General features: G+C 36.8%; 1 protein-coding gene across 1 annotated transcript in view; it reads left to right on the top strand.

Annotated features, from left to right (window-relative positions):
• Positions 1-21271, top strand: part of LOC135682441 (uncharacterized) — a 57717-nt gene that overhangs the window by 4560 nt on the left and 31886 nt on the right. Inside the window, exons 2-10 of the mRNA XM_065197330.2 lie at positions 6179-6250; positions 8710-8781; positions 9207-9358; positions 9727-9936; positions 13533-13744; positions 18772-18937; positions 19709-20016; positions 20427-20586; positions 20806-21216. Coding sequence (XP_065053402.2) covers positions 6179-6250; positions 8710-8781; positions 9207-9358; positions 9727-9936; positions 13533-13744; positions 18772-18937; positions 19709-20016; positions 20427-20586; positions 20806-21216 — 1763 coding nt within the window. The remainder of the gene's footprint in view (positions 1-6178; positions 6251-8709; positions 8782-9206; positions 9359-9726; positions 9937-13532; positions 13745-18771; positions 18938-19708; positions 20017-20426; positions 20587-20805; positions 21217-21271) is intronic.

Below are 21271 nucleotides of genomic sequence, written 5' to 3'. Positions count from 1 at the left end.
CTATATATATCTTCTTATGTATCTTAATGCTGAAAACTTGATTTTAAAACCGGGCCTTTCCATCAGTTTTCAGCCACCTGAATGATTTTGCATAAAATCCATTCATTACTGCTTATCAAATACCCCCTCCCCCAATCCTTACTGCTTGAATCTGTCCGTGGGTATAATGTACTCTGTATAATGTACCAGTTTTTTTTTGAACGGAGTGTGCTACCATCATCAGCCACGTCAAAACCTTGTATTTTACTTTCTTCTCAAGTGTTACTGTGATTCTCAAGCACTTGTTGTTTTTTGAATGGTGCGGAATTCAAACGGAGGGATTTGGGTAGGAACATTTTTTTCAGATAATTAATTCAATCCAATCTCCGACTCTCTCTTGTTTGGATCTGTCTGATGTTTCTTTTGTTCATTGCACAATTTTTACGTCATAAGCTTATGATACATATAAAGGTGTGGTGAACTCTTTGCAATAATCTTCACTCATTGTGTCGACTGGCACAAATTTTAAGCAAATTTCTGAGCGAAGTCCTTTTTTAATTAATTGTATGTTCATGGTATGTAGTACCCCTGACTATGCTTTGGGGTGTCATACGGTCGAATTTTCGGATAGAACGGTTGTGTGTGCATCAAGCTATTTTTTCACAATATTGTTTTGCACCACCCAGCCCCAACAGCCGTCCTGTACCCCTGAGCAACGGCCCCATCTCCCTTTCCTATATTTTTGTAGAAAACAAGCTTTTCCATAAAGCATCAAAGATGCAAAATGGCTAACGCCTTGGGGAAATTACCCCCCCCCCATTTTTATGAAAATATGGTTTACATGTTTTCTCCAAAACTGGATTAAAAAACGCTGGGTAGGTGTAGATCAAATTTCCTAAGGAAAGTTATCTTGGTACAAATCACTGAAGCGAGGCAAAAAGGGTGTAGTCCCACTAGCCGCGCCCATTACTCTCCCACTCTGTAATAGCTTACGCCGCCACTGAACGCCTATTGTAAAAATAGAACAGTATATTTTGATATAGCAATTTTTCCCTTGTGTACACTTAGATTTCCGCTGTTGGTAAGGGGGGTATTGTCATGTTATAGCATTATTGCGTACTGTAACGTTCACCCCGTTCCGGAAAAGGCTGGGATTGCTTGCTAACGAGCCATGATCCATATTCAGAATAAAACCACTCAATCCTTAATTTTATTTTACGACAAAACTTAGGAAATGAAAGGATCAGTCGAGTTCCGCTCCAAACGCATTCAAACTGCATCAATAGAGCTATCAAAGCTTCGAAAGGAAACAGTTTTCTTGACCAGCTTTCGGTTTTGGGCTAAATCTCCTTTGTAAGTTTTGTATTTGTCCACTGGTTGGTTTCCCAGGAATTGAATTAGGTCCGCATGGGCGATTATCGGATCTTCAATGGAAGTGCAGGGGATTTTTCTGCGTTTGTGTGATTTGTTCTTCCTTTGAAGTTGTGGTTCCATGTGGAAGAAAAAAACGGAGTCAAAAAGCCTAAATTTTGCATGAGTGCACAAGTTACAATTGGTAAATTGCGATTGAATTGTATATTTATGAGAACTTTGTGTTGATTTTATATTGTACAAAAATTATAGGGATGGCCATTGACGCACGAATGACCTGGAATATGTTTATGGTTTTAATCCCGTCATAATCGTTACCTCAAAAATCGCACCATAATGCCATCATGAATCAAATTTCATTATAAATCTTTTTCAGGCTACAATAGTATGACCTTTTTGGGGCCTTTCCTATTTCGTTGATTATCTGAACGCTATCATCTCAGAGCGAAAGTCAAATATTTTGTTTTTAAGTTTATTTATTTATTAATGTGCGGTATCACCCGTCGTGAGAATATCTGAAAAATAAATAAGAAACGCCGCAATAAACCAAGATAAAACAGTTAAATATAGAGTTTGGGTGCTAGCATTTATTCCCGACATGCTATGGGTCTTTCTTAATGTAATATCCTAGATTCAAAGAGCAGTTCAAATTGGGGAAAGAGTTCAATCGACTAGGCTGCAGTTTTCTACCTGCGACCGTAAAAAGTGATGTGTTGCAATATGGAAAAGGGTTTATAATTATTGCATTATGAATGAGAGTGTAGGGAGCGGAGTTTTAAGCGATAATAAGTCGCTTTTTTAAGCATGGATGGCGAAAGTCGAATATATACAGCCCTTTTTAGTCTAATGCTTTGATTGTTTCAAGTTTTAGTTTGATGTTAGTATCCAATTTTCAAAGAATCGAAAGTGAAACTCTCGGCTTTCAACGTACCAGCAGTTAAACATTTGGCGCCCTGCGTGGGGAGCTAATAATTTCGTGTGTCAAAGTATCTTGGAGACGACGCTGATAAGTTAAGAAATGCATCGATCTTGTTAAATGTAACTTAACAAATTGTGTATTTGGCTGTTTAGGAATTCTCTATTTCCTCTCCTTCTCTTTAATTTGCACTGATTATAATCAGGGACGTAGAAGAGTAGACCCTGGAAAGCTCCCCTTTGCCGTCCTAGTACCTGTGTTAATAAATTTGATAAGCCCATTTTAAAAAAGACTTTACCTGATTTGAATATTAAAATCAGTAGCGAAAAAAACTCTAGACGCTATGTATGCCCTTGTATTTGTTATGTTGTTAAAAAGGGCCTAAACATGTGGACATAAATTATACATTCTCTTCCTTGGTCTCGTGCTCTACAACTAACTAAGTACTGTTACGTCATAATATGTTAATTCATTCAAAACATTGCATCTCCCTCTTTTTTCAGATTTGTGTCTGGGCGCTAAATATAAAGTTTATTTATGTTCAAATTAGCAAGTCCAAACTATATAAACCCCTTGTCCTTTAGTCGTTCGGCGCCCCCTAATGCCTCTAAATATACTATTCACATACTGCATAACATTTCATTTCTTTTCAAAGTTGCCATCCAGTTTTCCTCTCATTCAAATATTTACCAGTAAGTTTTCATTTTCAATTGCACAGCTGTTTTCAGTTGTAAAATGATTAAAATTCCTTCTTCTATTGGAATTGAATCGGTCTGTCTAGAAGAAGTAAAACATAGCTCTTTTTATACACCTCAAGGAAACCTCCTTCAGAAAACCCACCGAACATGTATTTTAATGTGCAAGTTTTAGTCAAAATGTTTGTAGAAATGGGACACAATTCTCCGCTTGCACGAGATATCCACTCTTGTTTATAAAACTAAATTGAACGAACGTAGATTACAATATTCGAGGATGAGAATTATCAAACAGCCGAAGTAGATTTACAAACATTGCTTGGCTTAGATCAGATTTAAAGCTCAAAAGGTAGAATATTTTGTTGTCCGTGTATGCAAACATAAGAGACATCACCGACTTGCACCTCAGGCTGTCGAAGCAGGCTGTTTCTGAGTTGGGATTTCTTACAAAATGAATCGTTTTCAAGAGGTTTTCTTTTAAGATTTGTTGTAGGATGGCAAATTGCGTTCTCGGTAGGTTTGTGGCGATGATAAAGAGCATTTTTAAATAGTTTAAAGGAATAATTTTAAATCAAATTCCTGTAAGTTGTACTTGGTGTGAACTCAAATTTTCGTGAATGGAGCTGATGATTTTTCGCGTAAAGATAAGAGCTGACATCAGCAAATAATTCGCGCCTCGTTGGGTCTATTTGATATCTGGGGAAAAACTTGATGCATAGTGAAAAAACTTTTCTACTCATATTTGAATTTTTATTGTCGTGCACGCTTTTTTATGAGAACATTTGACTCCAGTTTTAGCCTGGCATTTCTTATATTTTCGCATAAATTCAGCTAAACGTGTTTTTTATTTTGTTTCTTTTTTCTAATTGATTCCCTGTGCATAGTAGTGTCCGGACATAACCTGTTCTTGATAAAGTTAATAATATTATTCTTTAATTTTTGAGGTTTTTGTTGGTATTTTGTTTCATATGTTTTGTTGAATTTCAACCTGCTTTGTTTTTTACGTTGTTCCTATTTTTGGCAAAGGTGTTTCTTATAAGGGTTGTTCTTATAAAAAGAATGTGAAAGTAGCGAAGCAAATTAAGTATCAATGAAGACAAGCTTTGTACAAACTTGTTTACGGAATGATAAAAGAAAATATAGCAAGTTGTGCCATTTGGTTTAGGACGTCGTTGGCGTTTATGTCCGTAGCTCCATAATTACTCATTAAAAACCCAAGTGACAAGGAAAACGCGAGAAATCATCATCACTTCCATGGGTTTTGCAAATCTCAGTGGGCCTATTTTGTTCATCAAAAACAATATGATTCCTCTTCATTTTTATTGCTGAAATTGCCATCTGCTTTTTCGCCCTCCCATTGACATATTCATTGTTGATAATGCAAACGTAGCAATGTGTTTTTAAACGTATGTAATCTATTTGGCCAATCAAATCCCTACTTAAAAGAAGATCAAGGAATCAAGTTTTGTTTTGGCAACAAATGACCGATCCAAGCAAGTGTTTTGCTGGGGATTAATCCTAAAAAGGAAGCAAAAACATTTCTGTGGTAACCAAGGATTTCTGCATCAAAGTTCAATTTTTATGGTGCTGAAAGTGTGGTGTAAAATCTAAGCAACATTTTACTAGTTAATAATATTATCTTAATTTATGAATTTAAAATGCTACTGACGAAATGGCAAACTATCGGGACTTCATATCTCATGTCATTTCACACCAGGTTTCCATCATTTGCAAAACTTGTTGCTTTTGACGTGTGCCTTAGAAAGGATAAATTTATTTGAGGGGGGGGGGGGGCGAGTATTTGAGAACTACACTCTTTGTTTGGGGCTTTTTAACCACTGTAAATTCTATGATGAAAATACCAATACAGTTTCATTCATAGTAGCCTACATTAAGTAGAAATAATCGGATAGCTTTCTGTGGCTAACCAGAATATTTTTGAGAGAATCATATGGGCAACACATACGATTAAAATCAAGTGCAAATGTCATACACCCTAATATAGCAATTGGCGGCTGATGTAGCAAGTCTGTTTTATTTTAAATATTATATTATCGAAATCGAATTACTGAAAGCATGTGGCGAAGTTTATTGTTATGATGTCGTCAAAAATGATGCCTCGTTATTATTACCAACGATACTGATAATCATTATGATGATGATTTTGATGATGGCTTTGATGACAGTTATTATGATGATTATGTTGATGATCATGATGGTTCGAAGCTGTTTCCCCCGTCTTGTTGACCCTTTGGCACATTTCGCACAAACAGGATCACAATAAAGACCCGTCATCGAAGTGAAATTCGACCCATGCGTAGTGAAATTCAATCGATGCGCACATGATAATCTAAACGCTAATAACATTTTCTAACACACAGCTCATATCTTCAACTGATCTTATCTCGTTAATCGATCATCGGGACTGAAATTAACCCTTGTCTAATCCAGTACAGGTGTCTGCATGCAGCGAAGATGAGCCATTGGTTTCAACCGGAATAGCAAATGCACTTAAGGATTCTTTCAAAATTGTAATATTCTTTGAAAGGAAAGATCCCAATCATCTCAAATATTGCATGATATCAAGGCAAATGCTCTCTTCACTGAACCGATCTTGTTAAGGTTTCATCTTCAAATTGCTCCCATGCAGTCTACATTCTGATATTTTAATTTCTTTATCATTAAATAGATAAGCGCCTGTGGTTTTCCATAGCTTAACATTCAAAAACGTTGTAGTAGAAGTTGGTGCATGTTGTGTTGCTTTGTAAAGTAACCAATTCTGTTTAGCCATTAGGCCAGGCCTACTTATTCTCTCACATTTTGAAACACAAAGTTCAGCTCTAGATGAAACAAAACTCCGTACTCTAGTTGCTACAAAACGAAACAGCTGATCAGCCTATCTGTATTTTGCGTCATAGCTACATAGTGAAAGTTTCTCTCGGTGAAAATCTGTAAAATATTTCGAGTTCTTTTTCCTAAACTGTCTAATAGCAATTTGTCCTTCAATTGATATTGTTTTGAGATTAATTGTTTATAAACAGTTTTCGATTTTGGTGGATGTTGACAACAATGTTATTATGGTAAAACGTTCAATTTTGGCACATAACGTTTTTTAAAAGAAATCTTTACATCTCTTATAAAACCATTTAGCTTTCCAGCCCATTTCAATAAACAACTGTAGGTGGCATGTTCTAAATAAATGCATTTCATTTTGCAGATATTTACACGGAAACAGATTGAAGAGCATCAGTAAGTCATCTCTGGAATTGTTACCGCACCTGGAAGTGTTGTGAGTACTTTATTACAGTGGTAGTACACGGAAAACATTGTGGTTAAACTTAGTCCATGTAATTATGACACATTGAAACTGACCAAAAAACCCACAAAGGAGTCTTAGGGAAATGTATGATGTATGCAAAAATAAAGTTTCCATTGATATAGATAAAGATTTAAAGGATTTACGTTCAGCTCAGTTAAAAATCTTGAAATTGCAGGTGGCCCGACTAGGCTCTCACCCAAAATTTGTAAGTCAACCAGCTTTTGCATTTGGTTTCGAAAATCCAAATAATCAGTTTTAATTTAAGGAAAAACCTATGTACAATCTTTAAAAGTCTCTATTTAGTTATTATCTCTAAGAGGCTTCTGGAAGTTTGTAAAAATGAAAGGATTGGTCCTGATAGTCTAATCGGTTGATTAATACTTATGTCTATCTATAAAAACTTTTTTCTAATCATTTGCTCAACTCAGTGATAAGAGTCTGGGTCACATTGCTTTGTGAACTGAGAAATCAATTTTTGCTTCCTTTAGCTTTGATTTAGGCTACGTTCACACTACTTCGTATTCGCTTCGCTCCGTTTTCATTCATGAAAACGATGTCCGCTCACACTAATCCGTTTTCATATGAATACGCTGTGAATACGATAGGTGTTCACACTTCTCCAACAAGAACGCTGTTAGTGGCCTCATTTTTGGAAAGAGGCGTTCACGAATCCTCAACAAAATGGCGTCATTATAAATGAAATTAAATAAAAGTAAATCGTGAAAAACTTTGTTGTAACAGCTACCAGTCCATTGTGAATTCTCAATTTCAAAATTTTTGAGATTTGGTGTGCTACAAAGCACGTAATTTGTTGCCGATGTTAGCGTATTCAAATGTCTTCGTTTTTGGTGTTTGAGTTTGACTCCGTTTTCATTTGAAAATAGTTTGTGAACGGGCCCTTAGTGCAGGGGCGAAACTACCGGGGGGTGTGGGGGGGGGTGTGACACCCCCCCAATCCAAAAAATAGTCGATTTCGCAGGGCAATCGAAGATTTCGCAGGGCGCCTAGAAGAGCTTTATTGCCACGCAGAAATGCCACCTCTGAAGTTCGTAAAAAGCCGTTTAGGAATTTTGAAATGGAAATATCGTATTTGTTATGAACCTCCCTTCCTGACATTGCATTTTAGAGAACGGAACAGGTATGTAAGGAAAAGCTCCGTTATTTGCAAAGCGAAAGCATTTCTTACCGAAAGTCATAGCCAATGGATGCAATGATTGATGCATATGTTTATGAGGGCAAGGTTGAGTCATGCAAATTAATTTAAGTTGTAAATTTGTTTCATGACAAGCACGGCGTCACTGGGGGGGGGGGGGGGGGGAATAAAGGGCTGAAGTCCCTCACTTTGGTCAAGATAGGAATTTTTTTATCATTTTTCCTATTACTTTTTAACAGTGCATGAACTAAAAAACATAATAAATCGTTAAGATACCGATTTTGTTTTATCTAATTGCTAACTTTTTCACGTATATTTTTATTATTTTTCTTTTATTTGCATTAATTCAGTAAATCATTTTCTGTATCATTGCAATGTTTTAATTTTGGATGTGTAAACATGGCCTTCTTGATACAAGAAACTGCACATTTCTGTTCAGGAAAAAAAATTCTCTCAATCAAAACAACATCTTCCTCTGTCATTCACAACTACGTGCAATCTGAAACGAAAGGTTGCCGTTTCTTTCCTTCCCCAACGTCTAACACTAGAGTTTTAGCATGACATCCCCCTCCCTATTTTTCCCAATAAACAATAATATTTTAAATAAACAATCACTTCTTTTAGCACAATAGTAATTTGGTAAATTTTTGTCTGAAAAGCTAAAAATTTTTGCTTTTTAGCCCTTTTACAACATATAATTTCAAAAAATTTCTTCACGTCGGACCCAACCATGGTGGGTCCTCCTACCTCACTAAACTCGACTCTTAGCTCCACTGGGCTAAATTTCGTTGCGCTGTCTACATCATGTACCCCCCCCCCCCCCCAATTAGCTGTTTATTAGCTTAATTTTGCAAACCAACGTTAAATGAAGTGAATTTAAAAAAACAATTTACGCTCACGTAGAGAAATAAAAATGTCATAGGCAATGAAGTTTCAAGTTTGTTTTTATTGCTTAGAAGTTTGTCCTTGGTAAAGACCAGTGTACACTGGTAAAGCTTTCACTAGTAACCTATAGACAAACCGTTGCTACGAGGTCTGCAGGGCACCACTCATTTTTGCAGGGCAGAAACCCTTTTCACCCTCCCAAAACTATTGGCCAAGTTACGCCCCTGCCTTAGTGACATGTATGCTCCTTGTTTACCTACCTAGGATGCGGACTCCATGTCTCTCCTAACCCATTGCTAAAGCATTCAAGTACATGCGGATGGCTTAACTATTAAAGTGTTAACCGTTTTCTTATCATTCTTTTATCATTCCTTTTTGTCATTTTGCATAGGGACCTTAGCGCCAATGACATCACAAGCCTTCCGCGAGGAATCTTTGACAAGAATAGCAAGTTGAAAACACTGTAAGTAATTCACTGGTTTTGTGTTTTCTGTCTTGCTATATATATGATAAATCAAGCAGCATCGTATGCGGGAAAGAGAGTAAATCCCTGCCTCTTGTCAGCTTCTTCTGACATTAGATTATCCAAGAGTTACAGTGGGAAAATAAACTAGTGTTATTTTTTTGAGAAAGGAAACCAGAATTTATCAGAAAGAGGAAATAATGTAGCAAATTTAAAGCAATTCTTCTTAACTTGCCAGTATTAACCCCATGCACTCTTACCTGAACTCTGACGCCCCCAAGGTTTTCTTGTGTTTTACGATTCACTCACCAGTGTCTAAATTTTCGATCTCTAAGATATTCTTAACTCTAGATCTTGTAAAATCAATATCTTTGAAGAATCCCGCAACCCAGATTGTTTAACAATTTATTCTCTATCTTATCAAGGCACTTAGGCAGAAATCGTATCCATTGTGATTGGCGTGTTTGGTGGCTGGTGAACTTCACGAAAACACTGGAGAGTTTTAATGGGTTCTGCTTCACTCCACAGTCACTGAGAGGACGCGATATTCGGCGATTAACGGAAAAAGATGTTATCGGTAAGGCTGAGTCATGTTGGACAGATTTTCTTGCTACCGAAGGATTTGTTATTGGTATAGTTTATTTTGATTCTCAATGAGAAAAAGCTCAGAGCTCTGTGACGGGGGGTCCCTATTGATTCGGGCACTTTGTGAAGCATCCAAGAAAACCACGTAAATGCTAAATCCACTTCGTTTTTCGTATTGTTTCTTTAATTTTTGCTTCGATCTATAAGTATTTCTTAGTTTTCAAATGATTCCCATTCACTCTCTCCTATGACCTGTTTCTTATGAACATGATCACCCAAATATTATCAGTCAATTTAGAGTTGCATTAAGCAAGGTTGGTCGCCCTGATTAACTGCAACGTATCTGCGTTTTATATTTAGTTGACTGTGCAAGTAAAAGGAGGCTGAACAATCAAAGTGAGGATGGCCACTACACGTTCCATATTGCTGGGGCTGGCAGACGTAACATCAAATTGCTTATTTATTGTTACAAGATGGCCTCAGAAACACCAACAGAGTATTTGAGTCTTCCAAGTGGCAAGCAAGCTAATTATGTGAAAACGAAAACTGATGGATGTCTTTCGAAGAATGGTAAGCATGTCTGTTGTACAAATCTTCAAGAGCCAAGTATTTAACCCGAGAAAACCAATTTCATGCCCTGTTTGTCATATTAAGCCCTCGTCTTAATTCAACTCTTTCACTGAACGTAAAAATGAGGATCTAATTGGAGTTTGTGATATAGCCATATCACCAAGTCTGGAAGACCAAAAGTTCTTAAGCCCTGGCAAAACGACTAAACATTTCACTAAACATTTCACTCAACTTTTCTTAAGTGAAGTTGAGCGAAGTTTAGCGAGGGTGGCAAAACGTGACTAAACTTTTCACTAAACTTCACTCAACTTTTTGAACTTCGAGCTGTCTATGACGCTGTTGGGTTGTAGAGGATCTTGCATAGGATTTGCTTTTGGTTTATTTTGTTGCATGCACAAGCAGTGGATGAAAATAAGATTTGGATGAAGCGACGAGGAAAGAAAAGACTTTTTAGCACATTAACAAAAAAGTTGACTGTTGAAAAAGACACAGTAGCCTACAACGAGATATGCAGATGTCTCATAAAGGCTTTTTGGGTCACGTAGAGACAGGAAAACCAACGAAAACAGACGAAAACCTTTGGATTTCCATAACTAGTGCGCCTGCGCGATCACAACAAATGTTTAATTGGTGGCAAAGCGACTAAACATTTGCTAAACAATGCTAAACAACGCTAAACATTTTTGACCAGGATCAAACTTTGCTCAACAACACTCAACACGACTAAACAACACTAAACAGGGTGGCAAAACGACTAAACTTTTCACTAAACTCTTGACTAAACAAAAGTTGAGTGAAATGTTTAGTGAAATGTTGAGTCGTTTTGCCAGTGCTTTAGATTTGTCAGTATTGTTTGATGGTCAACGAATAGTAGCATGAGAATAACGTTAATTGGGTGACATGAGACAATGTATTTATGACGTCAACCAAAAGTGGAGAGAGTGGCTAGCTGACTTATTATATTCTAACATATTTTAGGCAAATGAGGGAAGAAAATCCTTGCAATTATTGTTGCTGCCAAGTGCCAAAAAGCAAGTGAATTTGCTCAATAAACAAATATTGATTCGCTCCATAAGCAAACATGGATGGGCACCATAAGCAAGCCCTTGCATTTAACATTTTTTGAATACCCGATGCAGTAATAAGTGAATTGGAGAATAAGAATGACAATTTTATATACAGGCTGTTACTCTGCCATACAGAACCATTGCGGCCCTTTCCGTGCTGTTGAAGAAACAAACCATATAAATTGATGTTTTACAGGTACAGTTAGAGCTTCAGACTCAGATTTGAGTGCAATCGTAATAAGTTTTTTTCATATCGAGTTATTAATAGCTCTTTATTAACGAAAGCTGTATTTCAAAATTGAAGAGAATTAAGCCACACCCAGACATCGCCCTTTTGCTTTTCTCAACACCGTGCGATCAAATTGCCTTATTGCGCTTCCTATATGGCCTTTCCACATGGTAAATGTCTTTTTTGTAAACAGTATCTTTCTTGTAGCCTCAGGCTTCGGTCCTCAATCAATTACAATTTCCAATTACTTTTCTTCTTATCCCGTGTTTTCCTGCAAATCGCTCTTTATCCTGGTCTTTGATGATTCTCAGTTTAATCCTTTTTGCAGAACCTCGTTTTTCTTTCTTAAAGCATGAAAGTTCTATATTATGTGGGAATAAATCGAATTACAATGATTGGCTTACTGTCAAGGCTGTTTTCGTGCATCAATTATTTTGGAGATTCCGGTAATGAATAACTTGGCGTTGAACCAAGGCCTAACAAAACATGGCGGTCATACGGCCAGTGGCCTTAGGAAAGATATTGAAAACAAAAGAAAGAGCCGCACCTAAACGCCGCTTTTTTGTCATTGTTTTCCCGAGGAAGGTTTTCAGGGCTAAAGTTTATTGTTTGAAGGAAAGGTGGATATTTTTCTGGACTTTTCTGAAGTTACTTTTTTATATAGCTGGTTGCTCTTACTAGAATCGTTAATTTTATAATTGCAAGCACCCACTGTTTGAATGTTATTATGGAGAGAGACGAATTTCAAAAGCTATTTTGTTGCATGAGGTCTGTAAATTGATATATGAATGATTTTTTATCGAGCAGGTAGAAAAGGTAGAAATGTCACGTCATTTCAGATTGAGAAATATCTGTATACAATTTCATATAGAGTAAAAAAGGACTTTTGAACTAAGTCGTACACACCATAATACGCAATATTATTAGTTAGAGGTCGGTTTTGCATATTTTTAATTAATTTTGCTCAAAGCAGGAGCCCTAGAACAAGCTCGAAACTACGTTGTACCAAATGCAACGTAGGTCGGCAACCTCTCGGCAATTTTTCGGAGAACAATTTTAGCACGTCTTGCGATTGGCCCGCCACCCCTGGCTGTGATGCAATGATTTCTTTTAAGATGGCTCCCAAGTAAATGCTAACTCGCGCTTGGCCAGAATTACAGTTGTACTAGAAGCACAGACGACCGATTAGTCAACAATTTTCTTAGAAGAACGGAGTAGTTAGAAGATATTCCATATTGATGCTTCCTCTCGTTGACAAACACCTATTCGGCAAAAAAATTACGGAGTCTGGCAGTAAGGTCGGCAGCTGATCAGATATTTGATCGCAAAAATTTCTCGTTTTCGTACTTAAAAGTTACTATTTTCAATAATGATAATTGCCTTTTAGCTAAATGCTTTCTATAGTAACAATATAATTACTTTTTTTAATCGAAAACAAGGCGTATTTATAATAAAAAACAGATTTGGATTCCTATGCTTTGTTTACTATTTTATGTCTAACTGGTTGACTATTGTGACTTATAGTACTCCAATATTAAAACGTTGCAGCACAATTTTCGTTTAACGCGATCAAGCTTAATCCCTTGATTTGTCTTGATTTGCTTGAAAATGTGTGTTCCGCAAAGGACGTCCTCACTTTTTTCGCTAATTCTCAACTCCACCCTACATTCTTACAAACCCATTCACCATAACAAGTGTTGCCACAACATTAAACATTCACAAAAATCTTGAAATGTTTTTTGTTTTTTAGTTATATATTTGAAGGAAACGAGATTCAATAATACTATCCCCAGGGTAAAACGTCCGTTAATTTAATTTCACTGGTACATTTTCGTTTCAAAGATTATATCCTTTCTGTTGGCAAATTGAAGTATTTTCCCTGCTAGAAAAAATGGAACCCATTTTTTCAAAAAGAGGCCTTCAGAGCCGCTAGATGTAGAGAGTTCTTTGTTGTGCTAATATTTACCTATTAAGATGGATGTCAGTCAGTGTTGTAAGGTTGTTTGAAATCACCTTACGCCTTACTGACTAATAGAGTTGTATCCATGATGCAGCCTTGAGCCTTCGATTTCTCAAGTCACAGAAAATGTTACCTCTTCAAAAAGGACACCTGGAGTTTTTTCTGCATATGCATATCGATGAATGGCACACGCTTTTGTATATTGGAAGCCATTTCCCTTTAAATATGTGCTGGTGTTTTCCATCGTGCATTGGTGATTTAATTGCTCTATCCTTTCCTCACTGATGATCATTTTTTTCACTGCAGAAATATTTTCACGCGTATGTTTTATTGTTTCTAGTTTCTGCTCAAGCTATACCAAGGCTCATTGCGTTCAGTAAAGTGAGACTGGCTTTACAAACTCTCACCATCATCCCAAACGATCTGACATTTTCCTCTGGTATACAGCATACTCAGTTTGGCAGTGGGAAAATCTGTGGCGTGGCAAACAGTAGTAAATGCATTGGTGCAGATGCAAGTATTGATCTTAGAGGCACTCCATTCAAGCTCAAGGTAATTTTCACTGTTCTTGTCTCTTTTCAGCTCTGTTTCCCAACGATGATCTAGTAAGGTCGATATTTTCTATATCGCCATGTTTCAAAGGTTTCATCAGTTACTGAATTCAGAAAATTCTGATATTTTAACTTTAACCAAATCTATTTTCGTGTTAATCGTATTACTTTTGGTCTTGTGACGTTCATGGGTTTGGTTAACTTCAGCGGAACTTTGACACCTCTCCACTTGTTTAAAATTTGTTTAAATAGACACATTTTTAAACTGGCCTAAAAGGCCTCGTTTCTTGAATGTCTGTTGCTTCGGTCTGTCTTTTCAGTAAACTGCAACTTTTGCTGACGACAATATGGTAGAATTTTGCTAGTTTGATGTTTTTTTAAAGAAATCTGTGAACAATCTTTAGGCTAAGCATTGCTTTGAAATATTCGAATCAATCAAAAGTTTCAGTCGCCTAAACCTCTTGATTTTACCTGAAAGTTACCTTTCTATCATATTGCTGATTTTGTGCCTTGCTAGAATAAACAGGCCTGTTTCCTGCCGGAATCTTTGAAGAAAGAGTGCAATGAAAAAATGGCTTGAAAAGCCTTATTCTCTGCATCTTTAAACTGATCAGCATTCATATTTATCAAATGAAAGTGCCGAGATAAGAAACTTCTAGATAGCCTGCTGTTCAGCTGATATTTTATTCCCAAGCCTTCGCCTTTTCGGCAAATTTTTAGGGCAACTTATACCTCTTTGATCCTATTGTTGAGACCCATGATTACCTAATCTCCAATGATTAGGTCCATTCGGCCAGTGTAATCCTCTTTTTACTGCACCAGCCGTGTCGGATCCTCTTTCTTTTAAATTAAACAGCTATTGATTTCCATAAAGGAAATGATTATATACGACGATCGAGTATTTAGTTGTGTTGAAGCGATCTTAAGTGTTGTAAATTTTGACTCTTTTGTGCTCTAGTAAGTTTTTCAATTGTATGTTCTGTTCTAATGCTGTGCAACCCTCTACTTTCAAAGTATAACATATGTGACTTGACTTGAAAGGGCACTTCTCCAAACTCTCATAAAGTGATCTTTAGAGAACATTATGCTTTCTTTTTATCAATCAATTCTCCTGAGGCTCGGTGCATGGGTTTATTGGAACATGTGTATGCTTTATTTTTGATATGAATTAATATTTCTTCGTTTTAAAAGAAGAGAAGGCTTGCTGCAAATAAGGTTCAGTTTCGAGGAGAGAGCCTGCTTTGAGGCAATATCTTCCCAGATTTCTTCGAAACGTCCTTTCATCCACTCCAATGACGTCTTTGGTCGATCAAAATCTCTTATGAGATTCTCGTCTGTTTTTTCTTGCCGTCGGCGAAGTTTGGTCACAACAACTGCACCATTAAGTCGGCTTAAACAATTTCCCTGCACATGAATTATGCATATCTTCCACTACTTTTTCATTTCTCTCCTCATATAATTTCTTTTTACCCTTTATCTTCTGATCGATCAAGCGCAGCAACTCATCTTGCATCCCACAAGGTCAGGTTTTGTCCACCTTATCATTCCAACTCCAGCGTTGTTTCTAATCGCAAATTGAATACAGCAACGCGTTCTATTAACACTAATTCCTTCTCGTGCCTTTTACAGCTTGCGTTCTGTTGTTTAGCTTTATCTTTTACAAGCTGATCTACTTAATAGGATAGCGTTGTTCTCAGTTATCAACAAAAGATTGGCGTAAGCTTTAATTTCAAGGACGAAAATGTTTAAAACTATGTCCTTGGGAAAGGGGGTTTATGTCACAGGGTTAGCGTCTAAAGTCTTATATCCCCCGACACTCTTTTATAGTTTTGCTGTGCTTCTGTGGTTTTGCAGTTTAACCCCAGCTCTCTTTTATTGCTGAAAAGTGTGTTTTCTTGGTATCAGTTAATTTTTTATGGAAAATCTATTTAGTCCAGTAATGAAGTTTTCTGTAAATCAGTCTGTTCTATAGTGCTCGATACTGTGTAGGCAGAGTTGTGTACGATTTCTTAAACAAGATGATTTTTCAGTAAATCGAAACCTTTCCAGTTTTCGTCAAAGATTATTTAGACATTTTCTTTATGTATTAGATTTCTTCTAAATTTTTTCTCATAAAATGATTTCCAGCCGGACTGCTGACAGTAAGTCCACTCTCTTAAACGTCACTTTCTAAGTCTCGTCATGAAAATATGGCATATTGTGTCTACGGTTTAATCGCACAAGTCTTGGTTTTGTGAAAACATATTTCATCCCTGTCAAAAAGCATTCATCTGCCCACTTAATTTAATACTCTTGTGTCTGAGTCTTGTGCTCAAACCTGGCGATCGAAAGACCTTGCATAGTAATCCGAATGAAATTAAAGATATCCTTGGATTCTGTCTCGAACTGAGTTGAATGCTGGTTTACCTCAACTGAAAATTTTCAAAGGTGCCTTTAACTTTTTCTAATTGCATTGTCTATTGGCGAGAGAGAGAGCTGCTTTACTTCTTCTGAGATAAACACGGTGTAAGAGTCTTTAAACAAGTGATTTATCATTAACAGGTTTTATTTTCTGAGCAAAACCTAAAGACTTTTAGTTATTGATAGCAGAAATGGTTGCTAGTGTTCACAACCGTCAGATGCTTGTTTTAGTTAAAGGATTGTTGTCCTGGGATGTGAAGACATGTTTTGACAATCCAGGATTGCTAGTGGTTCAGATGGTATATACCTGCAGTTTCAATGCAAATTCCAGCATGTTTAGTGATGAACATGTTTAGTGATAGTTGTGTTTAGTAATGGGCGTGTCTAGTGATATGTGGACGTGATTAGTGATAGGATTGTGTAGTGATAGGCATGTTTAGTGATGAACATGTTTAGTGATAGTTGTGTTTAGTAATGGGCGTGTCTAGTGATATGTGGACGTGTTTGGTGATAGGTTTGTGTAGTGATAGGCATGTTTAGTGATGAACATGTTTAGTGATAGCTGTGTTTAGTGATAGCTGTGTTTAGTGATAGAAGTGTCTAGTGATTGGCATATTTAGTGATGTTTGGCTTGGCTAGTGATTGGCGTCAAGAGTCATACCCAAAAGGCAATTCCTGCTGCCAATACCTCAAGGGCTATTATTATTTGTAGGAAATCTGTTGCAGTCTGTGTAAAGTCACAGTAATCTTCATATCTTATCTTCCAACCTACCTTAACTGATACATACTAAATGAGGCTTGAAGGGTTCATATCCTGATTTGAGTATAGTCCTTGAGCCGCCAAATTAGTATCATTAAAAGAGCTTTGGTTTATGTTGATTGGTTTTTCATTTTCTATCTTTTTTGGTTGTTTAAGGCGAGAAGCGAAGTAAAGTTTTAATAACCTTTAACCTATACTTTCGTCTTTGAGAACACTCTTAAATGTTAAATCTTTCCGTATATACCGGGTCATTTGGAGTCAGAGATAAGACTTGAGTTGAAAACATCCTAAAATCTAGTCCATATGGTTTATCATAACTCGGTGCAATATCTAATTGAATGTCTGACGTGATTCTTTCCAGACTTAATCTGATTTCAATAGTAACTTGATTAAGTCTCCCACCAATCCTGTTAATTTTGGAAAAGTATTTAGCACATTGGGGTTGTTTATACGGTCTCCTTCCTGGTTGTCTCGTTTTTGCTCGATTCTGATGGTGGTTTCTACTTTAGTACACAGAATCTCTGCTCTGTCTTTAGTATCTACAACTGTGTTTAGTATCATGTTGTAGTGTGGTAGCATGGGAAAATTAGATTCTCTACTTGGAAATTGAGTTATCGTCATTCTGTACCGAGACAGGAGAGTTGGCTGTCGGCAATACGAGTCTTTCACTCGTCTTAGCCAATTTTTTGCAAATATGAGACGGGAGACTGAGACAAAATTTATGCCTAAGGCTTTTTGGCTTGATTTTTGATAAATTGTAATCATAAAAGAACGATTTGATGGTGCGAATTTTTTAGGTTTGTAAAGAATGATTAATTTCCACTGTTACTTAGTAAATACGTCTATTTTTATAATCTTATTCAAGCAATTATCCTTTTTTCTTGTGAATGAAAATGATAACCCACCCTTTGATAAGTACTGATAACTTAGCAAATCTCTTTAGTCTTTCTTGTAAGCCCCGGAAATCTTGGCCAAGGAACCCAAACAAAAATTGTCTTTGTCATATCCCCACTGACCACAACAATTTGCCCATGGCCAACTACCCTGCCAAGGGCATCCTGCGTCCGCAAATACAGAATTCGTTCTGACGTCAGACTTTTGGTGAAGAATGTTACGCAAGGTCATGGGGTGAAGATGTTCATAGCCAACTTTCGCCCTTGTTGTCTAGAGGGTTGCGCAGGGACATAAAATGTCTACTGCGCATGCTCGTGCCAGGACAGAGCATAACTCTGTAGATTCAAGCCATATCTGTTCGTCTCTTCCTAATCGGAGATTGTATAATTTCAGGAGCAAGCAATTGGTATTTCTTGTTTGCCATACTCGCGCCCGAAGTACCTTTTGTTTCGAGTTTTCTTTACCTGCTTACTGTCAGCCAAATAATTTCTGATGGCGTTTCATGAGATCATATTTGAGTTGTTTTTGTGAGGCATAGTCCATGGTGCTTGCACTTTCTTGATGTGATTTTCAAGGTTTGGAAATAAGGCGACTTTTCTTTGAAGGGCTTCAACGGCCTTTGGTACAACTCAAAATTAAAAGACACGAACAAATTTGAGAATCAGGCAACTAATGTAGCACGTAAAATAAGATAAATAAAATAATATATAAAAAAGAATAATTAAGAGAAGGTAAAGAAATAAGATGAATAAAATACAGTAAAATAGAATAAGATTAATAAAATAAAATAAAGTAAAATAAAAAAAATGAAATCGAGACTAGGTTTGCTTTTTGCAAATCATTTTTCTCGTTCAAACTGTCTGTAAAAGCTGTCCAGCTGTTTTAAAGTGATAGAGGTTCTGTATCAATGTAGATTTTAACCTGTCAATAAATCTCTTTTTTCAGTCAAGTATTTAATGCTTTGAATTTTTCAGGATTCGGTCTCGTGGCAATGGTCCCACAATAAATCTCAGTGCAAAGTAACGCGAAAGTTCAATGGTGCTGTTGTTGAAATCAAGGGTACCTCAGCCTGTGGAGGGTGCTCATTGGTCAGTTCTCTCTCACTTCAACCAATGGACACTCAGCTTGAGCCATACGAAGGTGAGCGACAATATTGCGTTTGGTTCGAATCTGATATTCAAGATGCATGATTTTTTTATTTTAGTTGAGAGGCAACGTCTGTGATATTGGTGTAGCATTAGACAACGATAAAACATAAGAATTGTATCTTCTTCCATGATCAAGGTTCTACTCAGCACTAAGGTCAATAATGTCACAATAGCAAACGACCATGATCAAGTAAACAATAGAGTGTGAAGAACCATAACAAAAAGGCAGATTTTTGCCATGACAGTGATACAAAGATTGTTTGGAATTTGGTTTGAAAATTATGCTATCACTCAGAATGCCTCCTATAAGGATTGCCTTTTGCGAATCATTTCCTCACAGTTGTTGAGTGCATGGCGGGGTATTTGTTGAGATGTAGCTCTCTCCAAAAATTGAAAGTTGTTTTTTGGAAATATGTGGAGCCCATGAAGCTTTAAGGCTCGTAATTTTAAGTTATATTAACCTTTTGATGCCCATAGAGTGAAGAAGTCATCAAAAACGTTTTTCATAACAGTTAGTTGAATGAAATGCTCATGTATATATTTGATAAAGAATTTCAAAAATTGTCCCCAAACCCCTTTTTGTCTGGTATCGTTTTTGCTACCATGAGCGTTTCTGGTATATATCTGAATGCAAGTGTATTATTGTTGAATTGACAAAATGAAGTCAAGATTAGTATCAATTATTTTTCAAACAATTACCAGCATAACATGATATTGAGGCAAATGTAATTGCTTTAAAACGAGATTTTTTGTCATGTTGTAGCTTGCTCTAGACCACTTGGAATTCAAGATGGCCGCATCCCTGCTGCTAATCTAACAGCATCTTCATTTCTCGACCGAAACTTTTTGCCAAGCCATGGTAGATTGTTTAGTAGTGACCGTGGCGGCTGGTGTGCCTCTACTTTGGACCAGGACCAATTCATACAAGTTGACTTGGGGGAGATGTACACTGTTAGTGGTGCATCCACTCAAGGATATGAGTCGTATAATGACTGGGTGACGTCATATAAGATAGAATACAAGGCAGAAGATGGAATTTGGAAAGAATGCATGTTGTTTGGGAAAGTAAAGGTTCGTTTATGAGTTCTACGAATCCTTGGTATTAAGGCTGCCAGTCTTGTATATAAACTGCCAATGATATCGTTGTCCATAGTATTTTGTATTCCCTTTTTGTTTGATATTTTATAGCTGAAAAAATGAGCCTAAGAGTTATTGAGTTTTTGTTCAAAACAAAGAAAAAGGGTAACTCGATTACCTTGCCTCATTTTTCGCCATTATTGACACATTTAACTGCATCGGTTGTAGTGGAATTTTGAAGACTTGGTTGCTGAAGGTGAGCCCTGTTAACATAATAGGACCTAACATTGATGTGATGTAACGGCGACGATTCTTTAAAACCTGTCATCAAATCAGTTGCTGGAATTTTTATGTACCTCTGTCTCATATAGCTGTGTTCTATTTTTATCGTCTTTCCTATCCAGGTTTTTCAAGGGAACACCGATTCAAGCGCTGTTGTCACACATTGGTTTGAGCCGAGAATAAGAGCACGAGCTTTAAGGATTAGGCCCTTAACGTGGTATAGCGGTGATCAATTGGAACACAGAATATGTCTGCGTTTTGAGATCTATGGCTGTAGAAATGGTGAAAAATATCTATGATTTGTTATTTTTACATATAATCTCTTGCTAACATGTTGGAATTTTAACAAAAGCAATATTGTCATCCAAAGGCTGCTAGAAACGTTACCAGAAACCCAAAATTTTAAGAAAAACAGTTTCAAAGGCCTAGTATACTTAATTCTTTATATGAGTCAATGTACATTTTGGCCCAACCAGTTAACTCTTGCCTTTATGTTTCCAGACGTATCGTCGCATATCGTGAAGCTTGGTGATGGAAAACCATGCATTTTGCCTGAGGATACTGCGCATAATATCACGAATGGTACCAATCTTGTCTTTGACTCGAAATGTCACGGCAGCGACTTCATGTTCAAGCTAGATGGTTCAAATGCACTGGTCCACACCGTATCCGGACTGTGTCTCGATATGGACGAGATGTCAACCGCCATATTAACTACAAACTGCCAGTCGAATAATCTGGAGTATCAAAAAATATCTCGCGGTGAATCCCAAAGTAGTAATCTAATTATAAAGCACAAGAGTAGTGGGAAATGCATTAGATTCAAAAGAGAAAGGACAAAGCATCATATCAAAATTGTTCTCAGAAAATGCGGAGATATTTCGCAGATACTCTTAACTTTGACAAAAGAAGGTACGTAGAATAAGTTGACGTAATTTGATTTTTTCTTGATGTTATTTTTCTACTT

This window comes from Rhopilema esculentum, chromosome 16 (genome assembly GCF_057945365.1).
Source record: "Rhopilema esculentum isolate cy_ngs chromosome 16, ASM5794536v1, whole genome shotgun sequence".
NCBI classification, from domain to species: Eukaryota; Metazoa; Cnidaria; class Scyphozoa; order Rhizostomeae; family Rhizostomatidae; genus Rhopilema; species Rhopilema esculentum.
Note: the sequence above shows the minus strand (reverse complement) of the source record. Positions and strands in the feature narration are given on the sequence as shown.